At 41.2% G+C, this 27,718-nt stretch overlaps 3 protein-coding genes across 3 annotated transcripts; 2 read left to right on the top strand and 1 right to left on the bottom strand.

The window, feature by feature from the left end:
- Window positions 1-2,492: 2,492 nt before the first annotated feature.
- On the bottom strand, window positions 2,493-4,538 carry LOC115645207 (myelin P2 protein-like). Its single transcript, XM_030549580.1, has 4 exons — window positions 4,466-4,538; window positions 3,453-3,625; window positions 3,200-3,301; window positions 2,493-2,637 (listed from the first exon to the last, which is right to left on the bottom strand). Exons 1-4 carry the CDS (start codon window positions 4,536-4,538, stop codon window positions 2,578-2,580), a joined length of 408 nt encoding a protein of 135 aa, XP_030405440.1. The 3' UTR covers window positions 2,493-2,577.
- Window positions 4,539-7,151: 2,613 nt separating this feature from the next.
- Window positions 7,152-10,268, top strand: LOC115646908 (fatty acid-binding protein, adipocyte-like). Its single transcript, XM_030553346.1, has 4 exons — window positions 7,152-7,278; window positions 8,651-8,823; window positions 9,031-9,132; window positions 10,048-10,268. The coding sequence occupies exons 1-4, from the start codon at window positions 7,206-7,208 to the stop codon at window positions 10,096-10,098; spliced, it is 399 nt and encodes a 132-aa protein (XP_030409206.1). The 5' UTR covers window positions 7,152-7,205; the 3' UTR covers window positions 10,099-10,268.
- Window positions 10,269-22,883: 12,615 nt separating this feature from the next.
- LOC115646907 (myelin P2 protein) lies at window positions 22,884-27,458 on the top strand. Its single transcript, XM_030553345.1, has 4 exons — window positions 22,884-23,042; window positions 25,452-25,624; window positions 25,874-25,975; window positions 27,201-27,458. Exons 1-4 carry the CDS (start codon window positions 22,970-22,972, stop codon window positions 27,249-27,251), a joined length of 399 nt encoding a protein of 132 aa, XP_030409205.1. The 5' UTR covers window positions 22,884-22,969; the 3' UTR covers window positions 27,252-27,458.
- The last annotated feature ends 260 nt before the right edge of the window (window positions 27,459-27,718 follow it).

Genomic DNA, 27,718 nt, shown 5'->3' with positions numbered 1-27,718 from the left:
AAGACACCTTTAGACTCTGATGACCAGGGGCAGCTCCAGGCACTAGCGTATGCCTGGGGTGGCAAGCCAGGGGGGTGGGGTGGCAGCCTGCCAGTTGCTGTGGGGGCAGCAGCTAAGGAGCCTTCAGCAGCATGCCTGCAGGGTGTCCGCCAGTCCCACGGATTTGTCGGCAGGTATGCTAAAGTTGCAGGACTGACGGACCTCCCGCAGGCATGCCGCCGAAAGCCACCTAACTGCCTTGCCTGGGGCGCAAAAGACACAGAGCCGCCCCTGCTGGCAATGGTGAAGACTGCCCATGAGATCAGCTGAATCAGCACATTCCAAGCTGCCCTAACCTCTGTCATCTTGGGCTGATGACTTTGCAGGCTCTGCAAGCCTGTCTCCAGGCTGCCTGGATAGTAAAGTTATTAGGTAGCTACTACAAGGGTGCACCTTACTTGAGGTGGACATGTTGGTGGTAGGGCTTGGGTGCTGACATCTACAAACAAAAAAAGTCATCAAGACCCAAAAAGCAGAAGGAGTTGGGAAGATAAAATGGTAGGCTCCCTAGGGGAAGTGTATGAAAAGTTAAAAATTGGATCCATCCTATTGTCTTAGGGCCTAAAAGTATTGATGTAAAGACTAGGTATTAGTGTTATTTTCTCCCCTTTTTATCTGTTTACTTATGGCAGTGGAATTGTTTGTTGCTTTTCTAGTAATGGGATTGTAAGAAGATGCAGCTTCTTAATTGTCTTGTGTAAATTGAGTGACTAGACTAGCACACACCTGTGTTCTTCCTTCAAGAACTGATTCATACAAGAGAAGCTATAGTGCACACTACTGCATTCCAGAGACAGGTCAATTCTCTCTTCTGTACATTACAGAGTGAGTATAAAACACTAGCAGATCAGAGTGGCTTCATTGTAAACACGTGTGTAAATGTCTAATCAAGGTAACAGAGAAAGAGCTACTGTGCTTAGTCTCCCTTAGGGTATCATTTGTGCTGTCAGATTTATCCTCAAAGCAAAGCTGGCTGTGAATGCTGTGCTAAGGTTTGATTTCACTGTGGATTACATTTTCAGATAGAGCAATAGCATTCAAGGCTCTAGGGGACCACCGGCTCATCTAGTCTGATCTCCTGTATAGCCCAGGCCAGCAGGCTCACACTAGATCCAAACAACTGAAATTAGAGCTAAGTATTACAGCCTGTAGGAAACTAGACTATTATATTCCACAGGCAGAAGATAGGAGGGACTGAGGTGCACCACTGCCCATTGCCCCCACAATGGCAGGGAAATTATTAAGTGAGATATACCCAAATAATCTTAGCAAGAGACCCACCCACATATGCTGCAGAGGACAGCAACACAGACACCATGCTCAAGGTCACTGCCACTCTGACCTAGGGGGAAATTCCTTCCAAAACCCACATCTGGTGATCAGAGAGAAAATGCTTGCTGCCACCCCAGAACCCTGGCCCACCCCTTCCCATGTGCCAGCTCTAGTCATGGCCACCCCTGATGCTTCAGAAGGAGATCAAAAGTACTTTTCCTCCTTTGCATCAATATAATTCATTTCTTTAACATGAGTGTTTGAGAAAAGCAGCTGCCTCTATCAGTTGGTATTTTCACGTGAGGAAAAATAGACAGGAAATAGGAGTGTACTCTAAAGGGAAGCATTGAAGAAATGCAATGTACAACAGAATATACAGAGCAGCTATAATGGCATCCAGCCCATTCATGCATTAAACATAAGAGACTTTAGTGTGAAGTATTGGTTTGTGTATTACGAGCAATGTGATCCATCCTATGAACTGAGCAGTGGTAATAGTGGAAAACCAGCATACAGAATAGAGAGGTGGGGTGGGGGGGAAGATTGCACCCTGTCCCATCATGTGAGGATCCATGTTAAATTTGTTTAATCTCTAATATAGTCAGTTAGAGAAGGAGATACAGCTTTTAAGATTACATTAATATCTTAGTTCTTGTCCTCCCCACTGTTGTAGTAGTTATTTCAATGTCTGTGGGGAGATGTTCATGGTTTAGGGTAGATCAAGGGGATATAACTTGAGTAACGTTAGAGAGACAACTTAAAGCTTTCCTATAATATTAGGATGGAGTATTCACAAGTCTCAAGGGAGTTAGGCACTTATGCCTTTATACACCTTCCAAAATCCCAGCCTACATTTATAGGAAAGCTTTCTAGAAGTGGCCTTTCACTAAGCTAGATCTATTGGACTAGTTCAGAAAGAATTAGTGGAATTATAAAGCATTTTAAGCCTAGAATAGACAAGCAACTTGGAAACACTATTGTTCTACAAGAATGGAGGACAGAGTAGGCTGGAGAAGATAGACTAGACACCTTCATCTCATCTCCATTTTTACAGTTCTGAAGGTCAAGTCTCCATGAGTAGTTACAAGCTAATAAAGAATATGGACTCTAATATTCAGTGTTTGAAAGCTTGTTTGTTTAATACGTTACATGAGTACACTGTTTCTCTGAGACAAGCCTGTACGCACTTGAGTTGGAAACAGAAGCTTATAATGGAGCTTTCTTGTCAAGAGCCATCTCAGTGAGTTTTAGTCCAGTGGGCTGGGATTAATGTCCTCTTGCTTTCTCATATATTCTGATGCATGTGATGTTGTTCATGGTACATTCCTAAAAGTGTAAAGTTATCACAGTATGATTTTAAAATGCCTCCATATGCAGTTCAACAAATACTATCACATTGTTTTCAGAGAACACTATGGGTAGGTCTTCACTACCTGCCAGCTTGGCAGGTGGCGATCAATCCAGCAGAAATTGATTTATTGCATCTAGTCTAGACACAATAAAATCAACCCCTGAGCTCTCTGTCAACTACTGTACTCCACTGCTGTGCTAGGCACAGGCGGAGTCAACAGGGGGGGGCAGCAGCAGTCGACTCACATGGTGAAGACACTATAATAAGTCAATCTAAATATGTTGACTTCAGCTACGTGAATAACATAGCTGAAGTTGCTTAACTTTGATCAATCTCCCCCCAGTGTAGACCAGGGCTTAGAGAAGCAATGATGCAGTGCTGACATAAGGTAGTGTTCTTTGCCTCTAAGATTTTCCTCCAAGTTTAAAAAAAAAAAAACACCAAGTAACTTTTTTGTTATCTTTGCTACAGTTCAACTCATTCAGCATTTACTGTGGAGATACTAGTTTCAGTGATCAGATGCAGGAATGAACTCACCACCACCATCTTCCCATCCACTAATCTTCTCTTTATTGTGGTCTCCTTGCCATTCCACTTCTGCACCTGAGTCAGTGAGCCATCATCTAAGGTTACAATACTCTACCAAAAAACAAACAAAACCTCACATAAAGTAAAGTGTTTAGCCCACTGTCCTGCAGGTTAGAAGTGATTCAGTTTGCAGGGAGTTAGAAAAGATTGGGGTTTTACTTCTATAAGGCTTGTCGCTTTGCCCCCATTATTTAGCCCTCACCTTTGTTTTTCTGTCATCTGCTGTAGTTTCCTCAAACTCCTCCCCAAGCTTGAAGGAGACCTCAGTACTTTTGAAAGTGCTCTTGGTTTGGATTGTTAGCACATCCCCATCAATGCTGATAGTCACAGTGGGTTTGGTTAGGCTGCCCAGTTTCCTGGTGGCTAAACTCACACCTGCAAGTTAACATAAGATGTCTCAAATACTTCAAGATAAACATTAAGGTCATGGGATAAAAGTTAAAGGAATAAGAGTAGGACTAGTTTACTGTGCTCTCTGTACCAGCAGTTTGTTACTATAGTGTTTAGACCCTTTAGTTCAACTGAGGTGAAGTAAGATGTATATAGTAGTTTTACTAAGAAAGAGCATCAGTGTTACAAGCACAAGTGTATCATGTCTCATAGAGAAGTCCTCTCATGTACAGTTTGAGTTAAATTACAGAAAAGCACAATTAGTCAATTTCCTTGTTGAGGTAGAGTCTAAGTCAGCAAGATATTCCAGTTCACTTATAAGGTAAACAAAGCTTTGTTGAAACAATGCTGTGGGCTTAATTCTTCACTAGTTTGCACTTTGAGTCATTCATGCAGAGTGACAAAGAAAGACCAGTTAAGAAAGGTAGCATTTGATAGTCACTTTGCACAGGTGCAAAGTGACTACCTGAGATGCAATGCAGAGGCGGTCTAGGCCCCATGTTACCTAGAATTTAAGTTTCTTAATGTTTAGTTACTTCACCCCTGCTATTCTCTTTTCAGTAGTCCACTCACCCCCCAAAAGACATAGCCAATCTTCCATTAAGAGCAGCCCTAGGGGCAGCATTTATGAGAACAGTTCACATCAGAGAGCCACTTCCCCTTGTCAGCTTACAGTTCTCAAAATAAACCCCTCATTTCCCTTCTGAAGAAATGAGCACTAGGAGGCTGCAAAGCAAAGAATCCCCAGAGCCAAAGAGAAGAAATGTAGGAGCAGAGTTCAACTAGAGCATATCCTTTCTAAATCCCACACATTACATTACTCACCCAGCTCTTTCATGTAGTCATCAAATTTTTCACTGGAGCTGAGTTTCCATGTTCCCAGGAACAGGTCACACATTGTGAGGGTTTTCTGGGTAGACAAACTCAAGAAAACAACAGCAGCTCTGAGAGAAAAGCACAAACTCTATAGGCCCTGAAAGTCTGTTTTTAAAGCTGATTTGATCATGTGACATTCTGAGACAACCAATCAGGAAAGATATCATGGACTCCAGTCAATAGGTAATTTTAGTTTGATTTCTTTTAGCACAAGTCCACAGTCAGTAAATACAGCAAAGGGTAAAAAAAAAATCACAATTTTAGCCCCAATTTAAAACATAGCTTTTCCAGAAATAAAAAAACAAAAAAAAGAAAATCACCATTCCAAGACAAGAGCAGCACAGTCTTAAAGGGATGTGTGAAGGCTCAAGAAGTTCATTGTTTAAAAAAACTCCTAATATCCCATTCATAATGTTATTTATAAAGCACTTGGGCCCATAGGTGTTGGAACTAGAGGTCCTGGGGGTGCAGCAGCACCCCTTGGCTTGAAGTGGTTTCCATCACATACAGGGTTTACAGTTTGGTTCAATGGCTCTCAGCACCCCCACTATACAAGTTGTTCCAGCACCCCTGCTTGGGCTTAGATGCCCAACTTTAACTTCTAAAATGGCTCTACACCAGCTTTTTGGCACTGGAACTTCAAAGGCAGTTAGGAAGAGGGTTGAGCAAATGGTGCATTGGCCACTATAGTAAAAGCTCAGTTACCTTCTAATACTAATACTAGTTATTATTTGTGTTAGGCATAGTGCCTAGAGGCCCAATCAAGATCAGGGCCCCATTGTGCTAGGTGCTGTACAAACACATAACAAGACAGTCCGTGCCCCAAATAGCTGACAATCTAAATACACAAGGCAAAGGGTCAGAGAGGAAACAAAGGCACAGTGACCTGTCCAAGATTACACATCAGGTGAGTGCCAAGAGCTAAGAGTAGAATCCAAGGTCTCTGGGTTCCACTCTAGTGCTCCAATCACTAGACCACACTTTCCCTGATATAAATCACAATAGTGGAATTTATAAAAGTGGGTGTTACCAGATACATGCCAGGAGGGTGCGTGGGTGGGGTGGGTGTGGGTGTTAAGTCTCAAATATCACTAAGCCCCTTCCATGACTTTAAAAATTAACAAGACCACCTTAAAATCAATCTGTTACTTTATAGATAGCCCATTTAAGATTGCTGGTGATTGTGATCATCACAACAACGCTCAATCTTTACAAGCTATAAGTAATGAAGACTTGCTGGAAGCCCCGCTAAGGGAGATGTGCAGTAATTGACTCTCGGCATGTCTTGGAAGGCACATGTTGAGAAGAGAGCAGCCTGTGCATGTAATGCAGCTGGAAGGAACATCTAGTCAGACACATGGATTTCCTTGGAGCCCCCTTACAGCATCAGTGCTTAAACCAACCAAGAGCAGACACTTCACTGGAGAACCCTTTTAGATACTCCAGTACAGCTTCAGAAATTTACGACGTTTAACTGACCTGAAATCTCCTCCCTGCCCAAGTATACCACACTTTCTGCTACCCGAACCTTGGCAGAAAAAAGATCTGCTGCTTGGTTTGCTCAGAGAGGTCCGGCTTTAATAAGAATCTCCTCAGTGAGGTCCCTCTCCTCAAAACTCACTTCTAACATGAAGTCTAGGAGTGCTGGGTGTGTTCTGGTGTGTTGTGTGTGAAATCTGTTGCTTGTGTTCTGCAGGAGGTCAGATGATCATAATACTCCCTTCTGGTCTTAAAATCTATTACTCTAACTATATTTGTTTAATAAAGAGGGGAGAAATGCAACAAGAAGTAGGGAACATAAATTTCTATGATCAAACCTTCCCATGGCTCTACGAGTGTTTTTGCTGTCCATCTGTTTAGATTGTAAGGCTCAGATCATCAAAGATATTAGGCACCTATTTCCCATTGATTTCAATGAATGTCAGGTGCCTAAATACTTTTGGGGATCTGGATGCAAGTTTCTAACAGGAGGACCATTGTCTCCTTTCCTGTCTCATTCTGCATTAAGCACACCATTGGCACTTAACAAATAGCAATAGAATTCTGGGGATAGGAACAATATAATATATTTTAATAGATGTGCAACCCTAATGGGATTAGGATAAACTATGACCCAGATCCTGCAACTAACAACAGGGTTCCACGTGGACAGAGAGAGCCACTCATGCACAGTCACTTGCAAGAAAAGGGCAAAAATCTGTTCCTGGGATCATAGCAAGGTCTAAGCAGATGCAAGAAATGTCAGCTGACCAGAAGCTGAGTCAAATGCCAATCCTGCAAAAATTTACACATGTGCTTAAATTTATTAAGCACTGTGAGTTCTCGCACTGATCAGGGCCTAATGCTGCAGACTTTTCTTCCTGAACAAAATGCTTTTTAAATCTTTTTCTTTAATGCAAACTATTTTTGAATGCTAAAGACCATTAAGTGCTGAGGCCACAGTGATCCATGTGCCAATGAGGATAAAGGAATAACAACACTATGACCTACTAAGAAGGAAAAAAGGACAAATGCTCATAATTGGAGTTCCTGATATTCTCTCTCACCATTGGTCATCCCAGAGGGTCACATGGTCAAGAGTCCTTTTTAAAGAGGCTATGTGGTTTTGTAGAATTCATACTACCCTTCTGTCTGATAGTGAGAACTGTTGCCTGATTTCTGCAGAAGCCTGTTTAAAAAGCTCTACATAATGTGTGATCTATTTGTGGGCACCTGGAAACTCATTTCCAGTGAAAACTTTGAGGACTATATGAGAGAACTGGGTAAGGAATGCTATGTGGTGTTACCTCTGCTTATATCTGTGTCTGTATAGGGAAAGACTAGTGAATTTGCATTTTAATCCAGATTTTTTCTTCCTGGCTTTGGGAACTTTCCTGTACTATTCACTAAGGGCTTTTTTTATCCTGGCTGATAAATGGTCTTAGCCAGACAATCTTAAACTGCAGAGTTCTTGGGGAAGCTAGTTGCTTGGCTTAGTGTGGTGAGGCTTCTTAATGTAGAAAGAATTGGACTGGAGGGAGTGGTATCCTGTTAACTGAATAATGCATAATTAATTTCTAGCAGAAATAATTCAGTAGTGCTATTGTCTAGGGCAGAAAAATCCATTGACCTGCTCAGTGCCTTTGTGCGTTGGAAACACAAAGCAGTAGAATGCTGAGACTATAATAAGGTCTGTAATTAAACACTTGTCTAATCTGGATTTTTGTCTAAGTACCTGTTTCATTGAAATACAATCTTATGTTGATGTTGGAGTACTAAAATTTGTGGTTCTTTGGAATTGGAATTTGTTAGGTGCCCCAGGGACTAGAAGTAGTTGCTACTAGCTGGCTAGTGTGCCCTTAAATTAAGGAATTGCATATGACCCAGTCAAGACTTCTCCAGGTATCTAGTCAGGAGTCCATGCATCTCTTAAACTCCTAGTTTTAAGTTGAAGTTGGTTTTAAAGGGTCTTCTCTCCCATAGACTGGTGACTCTGACTAGCTTATTCTGAGTTAGTACTGTAATCTAACAAGTCTCATTTAGAGACTAGAAGCAAAAGTCTCAAACAGACTTCTAAGTCCTGTTTCTCTTAAGACTTGAGCACCCTGGAAAACTTGCTTAAATCTTAGAGAGCACTAGAGTTGCCAGCTTCTTTCTTAAAATTTTCCTTTTTAGTGTCACTTTTCAACTGCTACTAGTTCTGTAGCAAACAGTTTTTTGGGGGAAGTGGTCTGGGGAAAGTGGTGGGGGGGGGTTTCTAAATTACTCTAAAAATGTTTATGCTCTTTGGAGGTAAAAGGTTGCTTAACTTGGTGAAATTGACTCCCTAGCATTCTCTGGGCTCTTAAACATTCAGCTGCATATGCCCTTGGATTTCATTTGCATTGCACTTCAGAATAGTGGCTGTACAAAAAATATCCTGCTTTTGTATTCCCTGGACTAGGCTTGGAATGCCTTTATCAGAAGCTTCAGGCATCCTTGAAATGCAGGATTACTAAAACATACAGAGCAAGGGCAGATTCTTGTGGGGGAAAAAGTCAAACATTTTAAATCCCTGATCCCCTGCCTTCCCTTAGTTGAAAGCAACACTACTAGGTAAGCGGGTGTTCTGGAAGTGAATAGACTATCTAATATAGTCTCCTGTCTGATCTACAGGTGTGGGCTTTGCTACTAGGAAAATGGCTGGTGTGGCCAAGCCCAATGTGATCATAAGCACCAGTGGAGATGTGATAACCATCAGAACAGAAAGTACCTTCAAAAATACAGAGATCTCTTTCAAGCTGGGTGAGGAGTTTGAGGAGACCACAGCAGATGACAGGAAAGTTAAGGTGAGTCTTCCTTAAAACCAGCTGCAGTTGTGGGACGGGAGGGATTTCAAAATTGTATACCATGGAAAAAAGTGCCACAAGTGTTCTGCAGAACCACAGGCACACCCAGTCAGCTGGGTTCAATTAAATGTTGGACTTGTAGACAAATCTCCTTTAGTCTGCAGGACACAGACTAAATAGCAACACTTTGTTTCCTTGTCTCTGCAGAGCATCTTAACACTAGACAATGGCTCACTGATTCAGGTGCAGAAATGGGATGGAAAAGAGACAACATTAATAAGAAAATTGGTGGACAGGAAGCTGGTAGTGGTGAGTTAATGCCTGGTATTTAATCGCTGAATACAACGTGTTCTATATTGGCTTCTAATGAGGTGATGGGATGGGAAAAATGTAGGATATTAATTATGATAGAATGTGGGTGGGGATGTAACTTCCAAACTAGTGAGACTTGCACATTAAAATTCAGGAGTGTTAAAGATGGAAGATCTGGAGAAGTCTTCAAAGTATGTGCATTCTTGCTACCCTTCCCTCTACCTATCCCAAACTGAGGTGGAGGAAGATGTGCATATAAAGCTGTAACAATGAGTGGGTGAAAGTCCCAAACTCAAATTCTCATTAAAAGGGCCAAAACTTTCATGAAAATGATGTCTTGACCAGTTGTAATAAATACTGTAAAAGCTGGAATGGCTCTATCTAAATACTCCCCACAGAGCCATGGTCACAGCATGATAATCTAACACACTGACTGGCAAGCTTGCATCATTGCTTGTCAGTCAACATACCACAATGACGTGATCTGTCACTGCTGAATTGACAGTGTGACTCTGCCATATTTCTTCCTGCTCTTCTTGGTTTCTAGGGTGCTGGAAGAGAATTTTTGTAGCAATTCTAAACCCAGGATGTTGCAGAGAATATATAGAAGCTGCTCAAGCTAAGTAAATGGTGCCTGTGCTCACTCCCTCCCCAGGCTGTCTAGCATATTAAAAAATGCTCCTGTCAGGTTGGCCTCCAGCTGAGACCAAACAGTGATTGAGAGGCCTATCTGCCCCTTAGGTACAGGGAGTTCTGAATAAAAGCATGAAGCTCTCAGCCTGAGTTGTTCCATGCCTCCCTTCAAGCAAGCTGAAAGGGAGGCATGGAAGTGTTAGCTACAGCTTGCTGTTGGTAAAAAAGTGAGTGCTTGACATGCTGCCTAACATGCATTTGTTCAACAATCTGTCCTAGGAATGTACCATGAACAATGTTACCTGCACAAGAGTCTATGAGACTGCATGAAGAAACCCTATCTCCACAATGGACTGGGGATCTAAGTTGTGGAGAATCAGCTCAGTTCCAGGAGTGAAGCTCCACAAGTCTGCTTTGTGACGGAACCAGACGGTTTACAGACTCTTATGCCAAAGCAGTGTTATAGCCAATCTGAACTCTCATGGTTATACAATAAAATGTTCAACTGTCTAGAAATGGTGTTGGAATTTGTACAACATAGCACTAGTAATGGGTGGTGGGTCTTAAACTGGGACCAGGGTGTGCACTAACTTTGGACTCCATTACTATGGCAAGAGTAGGTAGACATAACATTAACAAAGATCAAGCAGTCAAGACATTCACCACTTTGTCAAGCACCTATCCCTAAGTAGGGCTTCCTGTGTCCACTCTCAAGGCCTAATTTACTCTAGCCTCTGTTCCTATAACAATTATCCTCTAGATCCAAAACAACTGAAGATCATTTGCTCCTCTGTCTTGATAAAGTCCTACTTATTTAACTAGTTCAATCCCTATAATAAGGTAGAGGATCATGATAGAGCGAACTAAAGTTTATTCTCACTTTAACACAGTCTTTTATGAGGTTTAATTTTTCCTGGTCAAAAAAGGCACTACACAAATCATTGTAGAGGCTTGCAGAGGTGAAGCTGGTACACCCTGGTATGGCATACCAGCAAGAGCCAGTGTGCTGTACCAGGGTAGATCAGCTTCCCCTGGCAGCAATTTAAAGGGCCTTGGCCCTTTAAATTGCCGCTGGATCCCTGAGGAAGAGGCAGGGCTTGGGTGGTGGTATAAAGGGCCCAGGGTGCCTGCCACAGCTACTGTGCTGGGCCCTCTAAATTGTCCCCAGAGCCCTAGGCTAGTGGCAGCAGGGCTCCCGTGGCTGGCCCCCTCTGGGGGTGATTTAAAGGGCCCCAGGGCTCCCAGCTGCTGCTACCACAGCCCTGGGCCCTTTAAATCCTGATTTAAAGCACCTGGGTATTTAAAGGCCATCTGTCTTCTGCTAGAGGCCCCACCCCCTCATAAGGACTCTAGAGTACCAGTAAGTGGTTTAAGTTACTTTCACCCCGTCTGCTAGCTTATGCGCTGGTATACTGACCAATGCTTAAATCCATTAGCTGTATCCCTGGGAGTGGGGGTGGCAAACATCCAGTGGTGACTTGTATGCATATGAGAGGGGAAATAATCTGACAGATTTGTATAATAGCTGTGTGAAGTCTGCTGAATTATAATGGGTGTAGTTCTGCTACCTTACTCTGCCTAAGTACTACCTTACTCAGGTACAGACCCCTTACCTCTAAGGGCTGTCTGCAGACAAAGATACTTCACTACATAAGTAGAGAGAGCAAAATCTGGCCCAATCCAAGCAGCAATCATGATTTAAATGAACTTGTTCCACTTCTAAAATTAGTATTTTTTGGTCAGTGATCCAGGTCACTTTACTAGTGTTTGCTGCTAGGAGGCTACAACTCTTCCTGATATGTTTCTGTCACACACCCAGGCCCTGAATGACTTTCACTCTCCTCTGCATTATTCATGGCATCCACTGATAGTTTCTGAATAAGTGTTCTCAGCTGTATTCTATCGTGTGCCTTTCCTTCTCCCCCTCCAACTCCCTTGGGTGTGATCTGGTTTGGTGGGAGGTAAAAATCAGGAAATGATGCAGACAGACTTGCTGGGAAGGGGAGGGGGGGGGATGGTCATGTTGATGGAGCAGTTTCAAGCAGTAGTGGGGAGAGGAGGCCCAAAGCACTGGTGGCTTAAAGCGAAGCACCTCCTTCAGGAGAAGAAATCTGCACTTGTGTAACATCAAAACAGGTGTTTTAAATTTCTAATTTAAAAGTTAAATCATAACTACACACTGATAGCAGTATTGTTCAGGATAATACTGCAGTTCAGATGGCAGAAGCACTCTTCCTTTAGAAATGAAAAACAGCTGATTCAGGGTTACAGCAATGGTGACAACACCTTTGTGTATCTGGCTATACTTCTCAAAGCTCTTCTGACAGAACTCATTTTCAGTATGCCTGAAACAGGTAAATAGTTACAATTTTCTAAAGGGGACAGGTGACACAGGACTGGAGTGATTCCTCCACAGATAGTCGTCTTGTATCAAATAATCCTCCTTTCTTCCTCCAATTTAATATTGGATCTTTGTTTTCCAATCTATGTGAAATGGAAGTTCTTTAGACTGAGAAAAATCACCTCTGTCACTGGGTGAGGAGCAAAAAAATCTTAAAACAGGAAGAATACCTTTAGAAATAGAAAACATTCCAGGGCAGGAGCACTAATACAGGCAAGCAGTGTACAAGTGTATAAAGGGATGGTGAATTCAATATAACACAGTGCCCTCAGAATGGCAGGCAGATACTTTAGTCAAGAGGTGGGATAGGTCTCAATGGGTCAGGTGTGCTAAAAATCCCAGGGTCTACAGGTGGGGCCATATTGTCAAGAGCTCAACTTCACTTAGCCCCTACATAAGGACCCCATTTTCCAATGTACTTGGTATCCAATGTACTAAGCTCCTTTTGAAAATCAAGCTGCTTATTTTGATGCCAAAATGGTGCTAAGCTCTTTTGCATGCACTTAGGCCTAGATTATCAACATAAACAGGGTACTTAAAACTTCATTTATTATAAACTCCAATACGTTGGCACTATAGTGTGTTTGGATGTTTTAATTCAACAATTCATAGTAGTGATGCTGCTTTCTTGAAGAAAGAGCTGCATGGAACTTTCTTAACTTAGCTGGAGTTTATCTGGTGTACAGAAAGATGGCATTGTCTCATATGTTCAAACCCTGCTGGAGGGAACATTGCATATCCCAAGGAGATGAAAGAACAATGAATATAATGTACTAAATGTCACAGTAGAATTTGTGATTGGTAAATAGTCTTTATAATTAACAAGCAAAGCCTCTTTTCTTGTATCAGGTGTGATATCTTGTATTGACTCTGTTATGATCAGTCTCTAATTGACTTCTCTATGAGGGCACGCAATGGCAGAAAGTTAGTAAGGAAGCAATTAGAGAATGACCAGAACAGAGATCCTGAACACAATCACCAATATGTTTTGGGGATGTTGAGATTCAAAGCTCTAAACTGACTGGTCTTCAGCCTTCTCAAATTGCTTTTCAGTTTAGGGCAAATAAATCATAATATAGCAGCATATTGGCTTCTAGTGTTGTCAGTTCATTATGGCTTCTCTTTTTCTTTGTCAACTTTCCAGCATCTACTTTTTCCTTCTTTTCCAGGGTTCCTTCCCCACCCCATCCCTTTTTTTTTTTTTGTCATAAACTACATCTAAAAGCCTAACTACATACAACATGAATTTCGCATGAAGGAGCTCCAATATTCTCTGTATCTGTGTAGCACTCAGGTCCAGATCGTCAAAGGTATTTAGGTCAGGGCTGGCACTTCCATTTAGGCGGCCTAGGCAATCACCTAGGTCGCCAGGATTATTGGCGGGCGGCATTTTGCCAGGGGGGCGGCAGGCGGCTCCGGTGGAGCTGCCGCAGTCGTGCCTGCGGACGGTCGGCTGCTCCTGCGGCTCCAGTGGACATCCCACAGGCACCACTGTGGCAGCTCCACTGGAGCTGCGGACCAGCGGACCCTCTGCAGGCACGACTGCGGCAGCTCCACCAGAGCTGTGGGACCAGGGTGCAGGGTGGCGAAATTGCCGTGCTCCTAGGGCGCTAAAACCCCTAGTGCCGGTCCTGATTTAGGTGCCTACCTCCCATTGATTTCCATGAGAGCTAGGCACCTAAATACCTTTGGGGATCTGTACCCCCAATAAATTGGTAGTGGGAAATTAAATCACCCCCACATTTTTTCCTATCTGTCAGCTTCCTGTAGTCTCTTCTCCATTCCACTTCTGCACTTGAACAAGTGAGCCATTCTCTAAGGTTACAACATTCTGAAGAGACACAAGGTTGGAAATAATGAGTATTTACCACCAAAGTCCTTCAGTTTAAAAATGAAGCAGCTCGCCTAATTCTCAACAAGTCCTGTGGTCTATGTACCTAGTACATGAGGCACCTTTCAGTTCCAGTAGGACATTTTCTCCAACTATTTTATTTGCCTAATTAATCATTTGCAGATTTCTTAATGAGTGACATTGAGAAAAAGCCACTCATTTATACCAATATCCAGAAACTATTTTTTACCTTGATTTTAATGTCACATGCGGTAGTTTCTTCAAACTATTTGCCCAGTTCAAAAGAAATCTCAGTATTTTTTACTGTGCTCTTGGTTTAGATTGTCATTACATCTCTGTCACGGCTGATGATCTCCCACTAGATTTTTCTGACTTCCTAGTTTCCTACGGTGTGGCTAAACCCATTTCTTTGAGTCAGACAAGATACCGTCTCAGGCTTTAAATATCATGCAAAAGTCATTGAGGGATGAAAGAAGGAAGACCAGGGTTAGTTTTCTGCCCACCATGTCAAACCTTAGTCCCAGATTTGGACCTTAGCGTCCAAAATATGGGGGTTAGCATGAAAACCTCCAAGCTTAGTTACCAGCTTGGACCTGGTACTTGCTGCCACCACCATAAAAATTAGAGTGTTTTGGGGCACTCTGGTCCCCCCGAAACCCTTCCCTGGGGACCCCAAGACCCAAACCCTTGAGTCTCACAACAAAGGGAAATAAATCTTTTCCCTTCCCCCCCCTCCAGGTGCTCCTGGAGAGATACACAGACACAAGCTTTGTGAATCTAAACAGAGGGAATCCACCCTCTGTAATTCCAATCCTGGAAACAAAAGCACTTTCCTCTTTACCCAGAGGGAATGCAAAATCAGACTAGTAAATCTAACACACACAGATCTCCCTCTGACTTCTTCCTCCCACCAATTCCCTGGTGAGTACAGACTCAATTTCCCTGAAGTTTCTCAGAAAAGAAAACTCCAACAGGTCTCAAAAAGAAAGCTTTATATAAAAAAGAAAGAAAATACATACAAATGGTCTCTCTGTATTAAGGTGACAAATACAGGGTCAATTGCTTAAAAGAATATTGAATAAACAGCCTTATTCAAAAAGAATACAATTCAAAGCACTCCAGCAACTATAGACATGTAAATACATGATCTCTGTACTCACAACTTGGAAACAGAAGATTAGAGAACAGGAAATAGAAATCACTCCTCATAGCTGAGAGAAAAGCAGGCAGACAGACAAAGACTCAGACACAAACTTCCCTCCGCCCAGAGTTGAAAAAAAATCCTGTTTCCTGATTGGTCCTCTGGTCAGGTGCTTCAGGTGAAAGAGACATTAACCCTTAGCTATCTGTTTATGACACTATGGTGTGGCTAAACCCATTTCTTTGAGTCAGACAAGATACCTGCTCAGGCTTTAAATATCATGCAAAAGTCATTGAGGGATGAAAGAAGGAAGACCAGGGTTAGTTTTCTGCTGAAATTCCCTACTTCAGCTCCTCCCCATTAGTGTGACCAGATGTCCCGATTTTATAGGGACAGTCCTGATTTTTGGGTCTTTTTCTTATATAGGCCCCTATTGCCCCCTCACCCCGGGTCTGGATTTTTCACATTTGCTGTCTGGTCACCCTACTCCCCATATACAGTTGATGGTGAATATTTAGGCACTTTGGCCTAAGTTTTCAAAACGTAGTGATTTTGGGTGTCCTGCCTGAGTGACTTAAAGGGGCCTGATTTTCAGATGTAGATACTCAGCACTTTCTGAAAATAAAGCCCCTTTATTTTGGATACTGAAAAATCAAGGCTTCCAAAAATATTAGTCACTTAAAAATATTAGGCACTGATGTAGAAATTGGGCCTCATTCTGATCTCACTTATCTAAAGTAATTCCACTGATGTCGGTAGAGTTCACACTAGTGCAAAAATGGTGTGAAATATGAATCAAGCCTAATGTATTAAATGGTTGACTAAAATATTGCCTCCATTATATTTCTGTCACACACTATTTTTGTTATTCTGTTTAAAATATCCAAGTTTGCTTGGCAATACTTTTTTCAAATAAAGGCATGCTTCTGGCTGTTTATGGCACTGTTACTCTCTAGGGTGCAATCCTGGCACCACTGAAACAGCAAAACTTCAATGGGGGTCGGAGTTTCACCCAAGGTTTTTTGTTTTTACTATTTTCTCCATTATTCCATGAGGAAATGAAGTTAAATTAATTGGATGATATTTGTCCAGATCTTCCTTCTTTCTTTCTTTTGTAAAATTTTGTAATTGGATTTGTTTTCTTTCAGTTTTCTAATTACATCCTCTTTGAAAAGGAGAATCTGCATCTAGACTTTACTCCTGGACTGTTCACTCATGGCTCCTGTGCGGTCTATTGTTTACTGCTACTAATTCACTGAGGTAAATGAATTTTATTCTGATCTTAATCTGACAAAGGAAAATGTAGCACCATCTTTCCCCCACTCACCTGAGCTCAGAATCCTTGTCTCTTTTTAATTTGCTTAGGAGAAATGGTTTGGGCTTCAAGATATGTTATTTCCACTTGTGATGGTGCTGGTATTTCTTGCTATTCTTCTTTCTTGGCTATAAATCCTTTAAATGAGCTGCTGTTTCTGCATAGGGGCACAAGGATGGATGGTAGTAACATTGACACTGTTTGAGTAGCTTAAGAATGGCTTTTTGTCTGTATAATTAATGCACTGTCATCTTCGTTCTTAACGGTACTGGTACTGCAGTATAGCTGCTGTATTCTGACTAACGGCCTGCACAATACATTAGTCCACGCTAGAGGGTGTAAATTCTAGTGCAGAATAATGTATGATGCATTAACTGGCCTGTATGGACCCTTTTGGTGTGCAATAAACATTGCCTAGTGCATATTAACTTAATACTGTTTGAAATGAGGCTACACTAGGGGACATTTTGTGCACCTGCAGGTTCCACATGGGTCAGTATATGCTAGTGGACACTTGAATTCACACTCCTCTAATGCAGACTAATACTCCAGGTAGACAAGCCTTAATCCTCTCTCCTAGCATGTCTTAGAGCCTGATCCTACAAGTTGCTGATCACTTTCAACTCCCAATGACAGCAACAACTAGTTGCCTTGTAAAAGTGCTGCCCTTTGGATGGGAACATTAAATGGAAAAACTGAAAAATTCCAGTTGACTAACCATAGTAGGATCCTTGTATAATTCACATGAGGAAGCCTTGTGAAACAACAGAAGAATCTGATTTAGAAAAAGTGTCCTAGCCTCCTGGGTAAGGGGGCTGCCTTTGTTTATTCTTTGAAACATGTGATAAATTAATCTGTGCTTTGGAAAATGTGTCATATGGACAACAGCTGCTAAGACTAACATCAGTCTTAATTTTGTGGATTTACTCTCATGTTGGCATCTTTATACTTTTTTAAAAAATGTTCTGCTTTTGGCAATTTTCCTTCCCTGTATTTCAGATATTCCTCAGTCACTGCAGCCCCGGGATCAGGACTGTGCCATAGAGCAGGGCAGAAAATGGATGTCCTGTCCTGCATGAAGTTTTGTGAGTTCAAAAAAATTCCAGTTTCACAGCAGGATAAAACTGAGACTTTTTGAAAATTTTCACAGCTATCAGAGGTGCAACCCCTCCCCACCACACCCCCAGTCACTCTGCTTTCCTCTTAAGAAAATAGAAAAGACTGTCTCTCTTTTGCCCATAATGAATATTTAATTATTTATACAAAGTAAAACAGCTTTAACAGGAGACTCTACCTCAGAAATAGCTAATAGCCTAGTGGCTAGGGCACTCACCTGGGCTGTAAAAGACCTGGTTTCAAATCCCTGTCTTGAATCAGGTAGTGCCGGGACCTGAACCTGGTTCTCCCATGTCTCCTGCATCCCCAGTGATTAGAAAGATGGCAACCCTAACTGGTCCTCTCATGGAAAAGTTTCAGGTTTAGCTAGTCAGCATTTTGCAACAAAAAACTTGTATCAAAACATTCCCAACCAACTCTACTGGTAGTAATGGAAGCTTAACTTGACTAGCTTACTTTTGTCAATATTATGAGATACCTGATGGAATAAAAGTAGATTATTTACATATACAGTTGCATTTAATAATGTAAGGCCCAATCCTCCCCCTGCTCTCATGGGATGACCAAAGAAAACAACATGTTATCTACCATTCTTCATATCAGTTCCACGCTCAAATATGATCCCTATTTCATTGCTCCTGGATCCCACATTTGGCATCTCAATATTGGATAGCCCCAAGCTCAAGCTTGAGGGGATATAAATACTGTTTCTTCTTTCCATCATGATAACCTGAGACACAACCCCACCATCTATATTCCCAGTATTCTGCATATCCTTACAGTGTAAGCCTGAGAACCCAGTGTGCTTAATATAGTCCAGAAGTATGAGCACATTATAATCATGCAAAAAAGATCATATGATCAGAATTCATCTACTTCAGGAAAAAGAATTTCATGTTTTCCAGGTAGCATAGTTCCCTGCCAACTAAAGAGCATTTGGGAAGGTGTGGCAGGATAGTGGTAAAACCTCCTTTAAAACCCTGCCAAAATGCTGGCTGCAGTCTGCTCTCTGACCAGGAGGCCAGGTGTAGAGATGCAGGTACTCTTCAGGGAGCCCAGCTGCAAGCCCTAACAAGGGCTGGCTCAGAGGAACATACTGAGCTAAGTAGTGACAGCTAGGCTGGAGCAGAAGAGGGCTATAAAAGCCCTGGGCACACCTCAGTGAGGGGGCTAGCCTGGGAGGAGGTAGGAGGGTAGTATTGCTGTCCCCTGGTTAACAAGGAAGCCTCAAGGGCCAGGAGACCTTGGGGAGGGTCTATGGGGTGCTAACTGTTGGGGATCTGGGAACTGCACAAGTACAGTAAATAAAGACACTGGGGTGATCCAACCAAAGGTGTGGAAGACTTTTTATAATACCAGCCAAAACACAGGGTGCAGGCCCAAAAGTGGGAGAGCCCACATGGGACCCTGTGAAGAAGATGAGAGGTAAAATATGAGTGATGTAGATGCTGGTCAAAGTTCAGGGCCTTATAGGTTGTTTCCAATAGGAAGATAAATGGATGATAGAGACAATTATTTTCTTTGATGCAATCTTGTTTGTTTACAAAGATTATACATAATGTCCTGTTTCCTGCATTCAGTAGGAATCAAACAGCAGGAGACAGCTACTTTGCTCACTATTTCAAACCTGCCTTTCCAGACAGCATTCTGTGCCCTAAAAGCTTTTTCTCTTAGCTTTTTGTCAGGACCTCATTACCAGTACTTCTGTTATATTTGTCTACCTAGCTTATGCTCTCTCTCTCTCTGTCTATGCCCCCTTCACCCCCAAACACACACACACCAATCAAAACCCTAGTCCAAGCATTTGAAAACCCTTGGGCCACATTTTTTTTCCTACTCAAGCTTTTTCATGTGCTTTTGTTTGGTGCTACTGAAATTTTCAGCCATTTCTTTACATTTATCCTAAAAGAAAAGCAGTGGATACACCCAACCCATAACAACAAGGTTTAACCCAACTCACAACAATACTTTCACTTCAGAGTTCCAGAATGTGCTGTAATTCAAAGAAATACCAAAATCTATACTCCTGCCTCTCAAATGTGTTTGCTAACTGCAATACCGTGAATGGTCCTTTTTAGAAGCTGAACTTTATATGTCTGCAAATACAAGTACATTGATAAATTTTAAGTTATGCATTTGGATAATGGAACTCTAAAACAGGGGTTCTCAAATCACCACTTAATGATCTCATCTCATGGTCATATCTCTGCCATTCATTATACCATGAATGACCTCTCTTCTCCACCTGTCCACTAGTCATGGGGGAAGGAAAAACAGCAGGGTTTTTTTGTCTTTTCTCTTAATAGTGTGATGAAAAGAGCATTTCACAGTTTGGGATGAGAGCTCCAAGTGGAAGGGTAAAAGACAGAGCAGAACAAAGAGATACATGTTAAAAAGATCAAATACACATGTCATTTTGAAGGTGATTCATGAGAGAAAGGTGGTTCAGTACTTAAGTACAGAATGTTCTGCCTCCAGCTCTTCTCTGTCTCATAGACTCGTGGCCAGAGAGGACCATCATGATCATCTAGTCTGACCTCCTTCACACTGCAGACCACAAAAGCTCACCCACCCACTTCTGTAATAAATCCATAATCTCTGGTTGAGTTACTGAAGTCCCCAAATCTTTATTTATAGGCTTCAAGTTACAGACAAGTCACCATTTACTTTAGTTCAAACCAGCAAGTGACCCATGCCCCACACTGCAGAGGAAGGCAAAAAAAAAACCACACCCCAAAAATGCAGGGTCTCCACCAATCTTACCTGGGGGAAGATTGCTTTCCAATCAGAAATATGGTGATCAGTTAGACTCTGTGCGTATGGGTGAGATCCACCAGCCAGACAGCTGTGAAAGAATTTTCCGTGGTAATTCAGAGCCCTCCCCATCCTAGTGCCCAGTGGAGAGATTTACTATTAGCAGTCACAGATGGGCCATATGCCATTGTAAGCAATCTGCTCATACATTTCCCTCCATAAATTTATCAAGCTCAGTCTTAAAACAAGTTAGGTTTTTTTGTCTCCACTGGTCCCCTGAAGGCTGTTCCAGAACTTCTCTGATGGTAAAAAAGCTTCATCTAATTTCAAGCCTAAACTTATTGACGGCCAGTTTATAGCCATTTGTTCTTGTACCAACATTGTCCTTAACTTAAAAAATTTCTTTCCCTCTCTCGTGTTTATAGACAGCAGTGATATCTCCTTGTTAGGGTAAACAAGTCAAGCTCCTTAAGTCTCCTCTTGTAAGGTAGATTCTCCATTCCTTTGATCATCTAAGTAGCCCTTCTGTGTACCTGTTCTCATTTGAATTAATCTTTTTTAAACATGAGAGGCCAGAATTGCACACAGTATGCCACATGAGGTCTCACCTGTGCCTTGCATAATGGTAATAACACTTCCTTATCTCTGCTGGAAATATCTCACTGGATGCATCCTAGGATTGCACTAGCCTTTTTCATGGCTGCATCACATTGGCAGCTCATAGTCTTCCTGTGATCAACCAATACACCCAGGTCTTTCTCCACCTCTCTTATTTCCAACTTATAGGATCCCTTCTTATATCAAAAAACCTTATTAGCCCCTAAGTGCATGATTTTTGCACTATTAAATTTAATCCGATTTCTATTCCAGTTTTCAAGGTCGTGTGCGATATTTCAGTTCTCCGGACTGGCAATACCTCCCAACTTTGTGTCATTCACAAATTTTATTAGCACACTCCCACTTTTTGTGCCAAGGTCATTAATAAAAATGTTAAATAAGATTGGTCCCAAGAACAATCCTTGAGGAACAACACTAGTAACTTCCCTGCAGCTTGACAGTTCAATTTTTGAGCATGACCCATGTACTCTCCCCTTTAACCAGTTCCTTACTCAGCTTTTGATTCTAGTATTAATTCCCATCTTTTCCAATTTCCCATGTGGAACTGTATAAAATGCTTTACTGAAATCCAAGTAGATTTGATCGACTGCATTTCCTTTATTTAGAAAATCAGTTATCTTCTCAAAGAAAGAGATCAGGTTGGTCTGGCACGATCTATCTTTTGGCAAACCATGTTGTATTTTATCCCAATTACCCCTATGTCCTTAACTACCCTCACTTTTAAAATCTATTTTAACATCTGACGTACAACTGAGGTCAAACTAATGGGCCTATAGTTTCCCAGATCACTTTTTAATCCTTTCTTAAATATAGGTACTATATTTGCAATTCTCCAGTCAGAGAGTATGACCTCTGAGTTTGAGTCATTAAAAATCCTTGCTATTGGGCTTGCAATGTCACATGCCAGTTCCTTTATGTTCTATTGGTTGGTGATTATTCAGGTCCTCTGATTTGGTCCCATTCATTTGAGTTTGGCTTCCATTTCAGAGGTGGTAAATTCTACTTCCATATACCTGTTCCCATTAGTTGCCCTGCCACTGCCCCCAATGCCTCATTACCCTCATTAAAAACTGAGGCAAAGTATTCGTTTAGGTGTTGGGCCATGCCTAGATTATCTTTAATCTTCACCCCATCCTCACTGCTTAGCTATCTCATTTCTCTTTCCCTGATTTTTTTTTATTTATATGTCTAAAGAACCTTTTACTATTGATTTTAATTTCCTTTGCAAGGTCCAACTCTCAGTGGCTTTTGGCAGTTCTCACTTTTTCCCTATGCTTACTGACCTGCAAGAGGTAGCTTTCCCTGCTGATCCATCCCATCTTCCATTTCTTGCAGGCTTTCTACTTTCTCTTAATAACCCTATTTGAGATGCTTGTTCATCCAGCTTGGTCTGCAACCCTTCCCTAAGATTTTTTCCCCTTGACTTGGGATGCAGGCTTCAGCTAGCTTCTGCAACTTTGACAAAGTAATTCCAAGCCTCCCCCACATTCAGATCCTTGTGAGATGATCCGTCGTGTGGCTTTAGCTTAATTCACTGGCACCAGGGTGACAATAGCAGTGATGATGGTGGCAATGGAAGATGTGCTGGTGTTGGGAGGAAGACAGCATTAATGTTCACAGTGGGGTGGTGCCGTGCTTGGCATCATGATTTGTCTCAGATTCTACAGCAACATCACTGAAATGTTCTCCTGGCACTGCAACAGTAACCTCATGTGCTGGCCCCCACGCCCTTCTCATTATTCTGCTTTATTCAGTGGAGGAAGCAGTGGCAGGCGCAACCCTGAGTCTTGGTACTAACACAAGTGGCTTTGGACAAGGTGTGCATTGTCTTGCCTCTGACGTTCTTTCTCCTGGTTGGTCAGTCTTGAGAAATACAAATTCAGGGCATCTTTATAAAGAAGCTATTGAGGCATGCACAGCTCACACAGTCCTTTTGCCACCCACTGAGAGCTGCTGCTATCGTTGCCTTTCTCCTGAGGGATACTGCCTCACAAAGCCAATATAATGTGTAACCGGTTTGTGGGAACCTGGAAACTTGTCTCCAGTGAAAAATTTGATGATTATATGAAAGAATTGGGTGAGAAATGCTATTTTTATAAGCTTTGCTTGGAAATGTCTCTTCTTCTATTTACTCCTGGAAAATGTCTTCTTTCCGGGCCTGGGGACTCTTCACTCTGGTTATATCTGTATTATAGTTCTTTTCTTTTCTTTTCTTTTCTTTTTTCCAATTTCAGCATCTTAAAATGAAAAGGAGAAATCTCTGGTTTGTTATAATAAATTTACTAACTAACTAATCTGCATCTCTAACTCCCATTCAATGAGAAATGGAAAAAAACATATTTTTTGTCCCTCTTGCATATACTATTAAACTTAGAACTTACAATCACTTACTGTATTCCGTCAGCTTGTGGTGGTGCTGCTGTCTCCTGACACTGAGCTCCCTGAGGTCTAAATCCATGAATGAATCCATCTGTAACTGAGAAATGCTGGGAATGAAACAAATTACGCATTGTTTTTTTCAGTTGAATACTGGCTTCATCATTTTGTAATGATTGCACTGGTAGTCAGTGTCAGCATTACTGTTGCTGAGGCTTTAATTCCCTTTACTTTAAAGATTAAAGAGAGTAGCAGAATAATTCCAATTGACTAACTACAATCAGTTTTGGGTATAAATTCTGCTAGGGAGATTTTTGTGACAATACCAGGCCTTAAGAAAATATTTCAGCATTGAATATTTGCAGTGAATAATGCTGTACTTTACAAATACTTTGATCTCACTATACCTGGTACCTTTCATAGAATTTAGAAAGATGGTAACTATTATTATCAGCCTTTTACATTTAAAAAACTGAGATACAGCAAGTCAGAGGCAAAAGGAGGAACAGAAGTCTCAGAGTACTGCTCTAACTAGTTGACCAGGATGTGGACTGTCCAGTATAGCAAACCTTGTAAAAGGAGCCTTGTAGATGGCAGTTGTATTTGTATCTTTTTGCTCCCATTCACTTTTGTATTTAAATTTTTCTCTATTTGACATGTTTATGTTTCACTGATATTTAGATGTTCCTGAGATACTTAGGTGTTGTAACTACCCTTCCGTAGCAGAGAATACTAAATAAGAGTACCGCACTTAGTCTCTTGTATATTTTATGTTGTGAAGTGCAAACAGAAATGCACTAGATTCTAGATACTTTGATTCTCTACTGTAGCAGCTGAAAAAAAATTGAATTTTGAAATGCTTTGACTAGTAAAAAGCAAGGGGCAAATGTTTCAAACATATTTTTGAGAAAAAATTTCCATGTTTGCCACTAGCTGTATTCTCTACATAGGTGCAGTGCAGATTAATAGCTGCCTGTGTTCCCACCTACCTAAAAATACATACTTCATGTATCAGAGGGGTAGCCGTATTAGTCTGGATCTGTAAAAGCAACAAAGAATCCTGTGGCACCTTATAGACTAACAGACTTTTGCAGCATGTGTAGTCAGTATATTCTGGTTTCTAACTAGACATACAGTATAATTCCAGTTATCTGAATTTAATTTATCTGAAAATCCTAATTTTCTGAATCCACAGCGTGTCCCCAAGTAGCCCTATGTGAATTAGTCACCTGATCATAACTTCTAAATTAGCCTCTGAGAGCCTCTTAGGACAGGTCGATACTGCAGCTGGGATTGGTGCTCTGAGATTGATCCACAAGTGGTCCATTTAGTGGGTCTAATGAAGACCCACCAAATTGACAGCAGATCACGCTCCAGTCAACCCCTGTACTCTACCCCTGATGAGAGGAATAAGGTGAGTCGATGAGAGAGTTTCTCCTGTCGACCCCCTGCAGTGTAGACCCCGCGGTAACTTGACCTAAGGTACATCAACTCCAGCTGTGTTATTCATGTAGCTGGAGTAGCATAGTGTAGGTTGACTTATGGCGGTAGTGTAGACATAGCCTTAGTGCTAATCAATGACTTTGTATTTTTGCAGTGGTTCTGAGGGCTTATCTGCAGTTACTGAGACCAAATCCAGTTTCAGCAGCAACAGCAGCTTGGAAAGACAAATTAAATTATGTTTAATTTGAATGAGTCAGAATTACGTTATGTCCACGATGATTCTAATACCACTGAGTAAAGTTGTTTTTTTATTCTTTTATAAAGTACAAAGTATTAAGCAAACATCAGCATTACACCCTTCATTCCCCATATTTCTCTATCAGTAAAACTGCAGCTCAAAATAGCACTTCTGTTTATCTCAGTGCCTGACTATCCAAAACTTTCAGAAGTACCCCCAGCCCATTCAGATAAACAGAAATGTACTGTACATACACTGGATTTGGGAATGCCTCAGCCTATGAAATGCAGCCTCTGAATCTGAGGAATTAGTGTCACATTCCAAACAGAGAAACTGTGGTATCTGTTTAAAAGGAAATTGCTCTGATGCTCTGTAAAGTGATAAGGAATTTCTTCCTTCACAGAAGGTATTTTTATGTCTGATTTTCAGGAGTGGGCTTAGCCACCAGGAAACTAGGTGGCCTGGCCAAGCCCAATGTGATCATCAGAATGAAAGGGGATGTGATAACCATCAGAACTGAAAGCACCTTCAAAAACACAGAGATCTCCTTCAAATTGGGCCAAGTGTTTGATGAAACCACAGCAGATGACAGGAAAACCAAGGTGAGTATAGTGATTTCCTTCTGAGGGTTTCTGATCTGCTAGATGACAAATGGGAGGATTTTTTAATCCTTAAAAGCATAAATCTACAAAGCACCATAAGAGGAGCAAATGTTGTGCTGAAACCAACATTGCTGAGTGGGCTATGTGTCGAGAGTGTGGAATTTGCTCAATGTTAAGTGAATTGTCTCTTTAACATGCAAGGCTCTGAGAAAATAGTCACATTTTGACAAATTCTTTGGGTCTTTGCAGAGTGTCGTAACCTTAGAAAAAGGGTCATTGGTTCAAGTGCAGAAGTGGAATGGCAAAGAGACCACAATAAGGAGAAAATTGGTGGATGGGAAAATGGTGGTGGTAAGTGACTAGACAGTTTAATAGTTTAAATTTAATTATAATGTCAATTTTCACCTTCTTTTTGGTTTCGTTACATTATTTCATGATAAAAATAGTGAGAGGACGGGGAGAAATAACTTTAGGAAGCAAATGAGAATGAAGTAAACATTATATTCCATGCACAAATCCCCCTCTACATAAAGGTGAAGTTACAGGTAAGACTAATTCATAGATTTGTAGATGTTAGAGCTCGAGGGGACCATTGTGAACATCTTTTCTGACCTCCTGCATAACACAGGCCAGAGGACTTCCATGAATTAATTTTTGCTGTGACAGAACTAGAGCAGATCTTTTAGAAAAAACATCTAGTCTTGATTTAAAAATCTGCCAGTGATGATGAATCCACAACAGCCTTTGGGTAAGTTGTTCCAGTAGTTAATTGTCCCCACGTTGTTAAAAATGTGTGCCTTATTCCTACTCTGAATTTATCTAGTTTCAACTTTCAGCCATTGGATCTTGTTATACCTTTGTCTGTAGCCGCTATTATTGAATTTCTGTTCCCCATATAGGTGCTTATAGACTCTGATCAAAGCACCCTTAACCTTTTCTCTGATAAACTAAATGGAGCTCCTTGAGTCTCACTAGGAGGCATGTTTTCCAATCCTTTAATAAGAAGGGCACGATGGAACTGAAAGAGGTAGAAAGTGCTATATACCGTCTTCCTGTCCCCCAGTCTTAGGAAGCCCCTTCGTTTATTTACAACTTATGAATTATAGGTGGTTCATCACTGCCCTTGCAAGGAAAAGTTCATTTATCTAGTGACAGTTCATGCTTGCAATCGAGTTACACTTTGAACTCTCTACAAGGAAGAGGGGACTTCTTTTTAAAATGAAAGCAGTCATGTGATCTTCTATATTAAGCTTACCAGAGCTGATGTTGGTGCCATTGCAATAATACTCCTGAAGGCAACATGTGTTCTTGAAAGAAATTTGAAATCTGTGACTAGCTATTACATCATGTCTAATTTTATGAAGTATGGTTTTCTTTAAGCACTCTTTTGAAAGTTTATGCTGTTGAAATAGAATCCCACTTGGAGAATAAAAAATAATGTTGCTGTTTGGGGATCTATATAAATTAATGAAATAATATACAGGAAATATTTCTATTGACTTCATTGGCCTTTGGATTAGATGCTTATGCACTGTCATTCAGAAGTTTCAATTAATCCTTCTTTTTTTAATCTTAGGAATGTGATATGAAAGGTGTTGTCTGCACTCGAATCTATGAGAGAGTGTGAGGAAATTCCATCTCTACACTGGACTAGAACTGGCTCTGGAAACTCAGCTTAGTTCAACAAGCAAAGCCCTACCTATTATGCACCGTTTTTCCTTATTTCCTTTATCAGGAAAACAACTAAATTATCAAATGATATTTCAAAGCTGTAGTGTAACTAATCCAAAGTATCGTGGTGATTAAATAAAAGCTTCCCGACATGTGAAATGTAGCTTTTGTCTGTGTTGTAGAATTGTTTTGATTTCCTTTATTGGGAATTGCATGCCTTTCCTTAGGGTTGATATACTGCATAGAAGATATGAACCTATTTTCCTTGATGTATGGACGAACAAGACTATTTCTATTTGAAATGGTACAGTACAGACTGCAAAGCACTATCTTTCTTTGGAGGTGGTAAGACATTTTTACCAAAAGCATCCTATCTGGAATAATCTTATTTTGTGGCTTTGAGATTACAGTTTCTCAAATGGT

The sequence above is a fragment of the Gopherus evgoodei genome, chromosome 2, assembly GCF_007399415.2.
Source record: "Gopherus evgoodei ecotype Sinaloan lineage chromosome 2, rGopEvg1_v1.p, whole genome shotgun sequence".
In the NCBI taxonomy this organism is placed as follows: Eukaryota; Metazoa; Chordata; order Testudines; family Testudinidae; genus Gopherus; species Gopherus evgoodei.
This window is presented reverse-complemented; position numbering and strand designations above follow the sequence as displayed.

What these genes read in the sequence shown, in the direction of transcription:
- LOC115646908 (XM_030553346.1), top strand. Translation starts at nt 7,206, where the DNA reads ATGTGTGATCTATTTGTGGGCACCTGGAAACTCATTTCCAGTGAAAAC. An exon ending in GGACTATATGAGAGAACTGG is followed by an intron (nt 7,279 to 8,650) that starts GTAAGGAATGCT and finishes TCTGATCTACAG; the next exon opens with GTGTGGGCTTTGCTACTAGG. An exon ending in TGGACAGGAAGCTGGTAGTG is followed by an intron (nt 9,133 to 10,047) that starts GTGAGTTAATGC and finishes AATCTGTCCTAG; the next exon opens with GAATGTACCATGAACAATGT.
- LOC115646907 (XM_030553345.1), top strand. Translation starts at nt 22,970, where the DNA reads ATGTGTAACCGGTTTGTGGGAACCTGGAAACTTGTCTCCAGTGAAAAA. An exon ending in TGATTATATGAAAGAATTGG is followed by an intron (nt 23,043 to 25,451) that starts GTGAGAAATGCT and finishes TCTGATTTTCAG; the next exon opens with GAGTGGGCTTAGCCACCAGG. An exon ending in TGGATGGGAAAATGGTGGTG is followed by an intron (nt 25,976 to 27,200) that starts GTAAGTGACTAG and finishes TTTTAATCTTAG; the next exon opens with GAATGTGATATGAAAGGTGT.
- LOC115645207 (XM_030549580.1), bottom strand. Translation starts at nt 4,538, where the DNA reads ATGTGTGACCTGTTCCTGGGAACATGGAAACTCAGCTCCAGTGAAAAA. An exon ending in TGACTACATGAAAGAGCTGG is followed by an intron (nt 3,626 to 4,465) that starts GTGAGTAATGTA and finishes GTTAACTTGCAG; the next exon opens with GTGTGAGTTTAGCCACCAGG. An exon ending in CAGATGACAGAAAAACAAAG is followed by an intron (nt 3,302 to 3,452) that starts GTGAGGGCTAAA and finishes GTTTTTTGGTAG; the next exon opens with AGTATTGTAACCTTAGATGA.